The following is a 1,828-nucleotide window of genomic DNA, read 5'->3' as shown; positions in this document are numbered from 1 at the left end:
GTATTATAGATATGTGTACATTTAATTTGTAAGTTATTTTTATTGATATTGTGCGTCAAAATGATTACAGAGTGAAACACTTAAAGACCTTCTGGTACATACAATATAAAAAAAAGAGAGCTATCTCCGTCAATGACCATGACCTTGACAACATATGTATGTTGTCTGTATTGTCTGTACAAAACATGTACAAAACTAAGTTTTCAAAGAAAGCGAACAAAAATCGATTTTTTTTACCCTTAAAACTAAAAACCTAGTTAAAATGCATTTGTTTAATGTTTTTAACAATTGCTTAGCAATTTCATGTAACATTTCTGCTTATCACTGATTGCCAAATTATTATTTTCTGTATGACGCGTAGTATTCAGGTGGCTTTCTTTTTCGTTATCTAAAAATTATATAATAAGTTTTGGACAAAACACATATAAAATTCTGCTGCTCATATATGTATAAATATTATATTGAAATATAAAAAGTAAATAATTAAATTCTAATTTAGTCCTACTTCTGATTATTTATTAACGCAATTAGCGTTAATATGCTTATATTAGGACCTTGAATAAGTTCTCGCTGTTTCTTCAAAGATGGCAGTAGCAGTACTCCGTGCATGGAATTTCGAATGGTAACGCACATGCAAGGAAGTACTGTATCTAACCTTACATTTCAGTGTATGATAGTTCACTTTAGTGTAAACAAAGTAATTTTTTATTAGTTCTGAAAATGTCTACTTTTGTGCCGAATAAAGTGTATTTGCGGGGAATTTTATTGCACTACTTTATTCAAAAGAAATCTGAAGCAGCTGAAGCGCATAGAATTCTTGTTGAGACTTATGGTGACAATGCTCTGTCGGATACGACATGCAGAGACTGGTTTCGACGCTTCAAAAATAATGATTTTGAACTTGAGGATAAAGAACGTTCTGGCGCACCAAAAAAATTTGAAGACAAAGAATTAGAGCAATTACTCGATGAAGACCCATCTCAGACGCTACCAGAACTTGGAAAAATATTACAAGTTGATGAGTCAACTGTTTCCAAACGTTTAAAAGGGTTAGGAATGATCTAGAAGCAAGGACATTGGGTGCCAAAGTGATTTTGTTACATGACAACGCTCGGCCTCATGTTGCAAAACCAGTAAAAACCTACCTGGAAACGCTTAAATGGGAAGTTCTACCTCACCCGCCGTATTCACCTGACATAGCCCCTTCCGATTTTCACCTATTTCGTTCGATGGCACATGGCCTAGCTGACCAGCGCTTTCATTCTTACGAAGAAGCTCAAAAATGGATCGATTCTTGGATAGCCTCAAAAGACATGTCGTTTTTCCGACGCGGGATCCATGTACTGCCAGAAAGATGGGAGAAAGTGGTATCTAGTGATGGGCAATACTTTAAATAAAATGTTTGTTTTCCTTATATTTTAAATTTAAGTTTCTATTTTGTAAAAAAACAGCGAGAACTTATTCAAGGTCCTAATACATAACGTATATGTTATAATGTTAATAAAAGATATAACTAAGTTTTTTTTAATTCAGATGCATAAGCTCCAGATTTCATCGAGTTAATGAACGTTTACTTGTATTATATTCTGATCTGTTCGAAAGCAGTGCAGATTACAGAAGACAAAACAGATCCATCTTTGTGCATCAGCGGATAACAGAACCTAAAGATCACAATCAATATGTTATATGGATTTTAATGTAATAATTAGTTAATAGAATTACTGTGTACACACATTCATGTGAATGTATATACATACAGGATGTCTCAATCTAACTTTCACATCGACATATTTCAAAAAGTATTAAAAAAATGTTTTCTATGAATGTG

General features: G+C 33.0%; 1 protein-coding gene across 1 annotated transcript in view; it reads left to right on the top strand.

Annotated features, from left to right (window-relative positions):
• Positions 1 to 863: 863 nt before the first annotated feature.
• The window catches only part of LOC108762261 (multidrug resistance-associated protein 4-like), a gene marked incomplete at both ends in the record, with an annotated part of 52,625 nt that continues 51,660 nt past the window's right edge, over positions 864 to 1,828 (top strand). The window contains 1 exon segment of the mRNA XM_018509193.1: positions 864 to 1,049. Within this exon segment, the coding sequence (XP_018364695.1) occupies positions 864 to 1,049 (186 nt within the window).

This window comes from Trachymyrmex cornetzi, unplaced genomic scaffold (genome assembly GCF_001594075.2).
Source record: "Trachymyrmex cornetzi isolate Tcor2-1 unplaced genomic scaffold, Tcor1.1 scaffold285, whole genome shotgun sequence".
In the NCBI taxonomy this organism is placed as follows: Eukaryota; Metazoa; Arthropoda; class Insecta; order Hymenoptera; family Formicidae; genus Trachymyrmex; species Trachymyrmex cornetzi.
The sequence above is the reverse complement of the archived record's forward strand: the minus strand, read 5'-3'. Positions and strand labels throughout refer to the sequence as shown.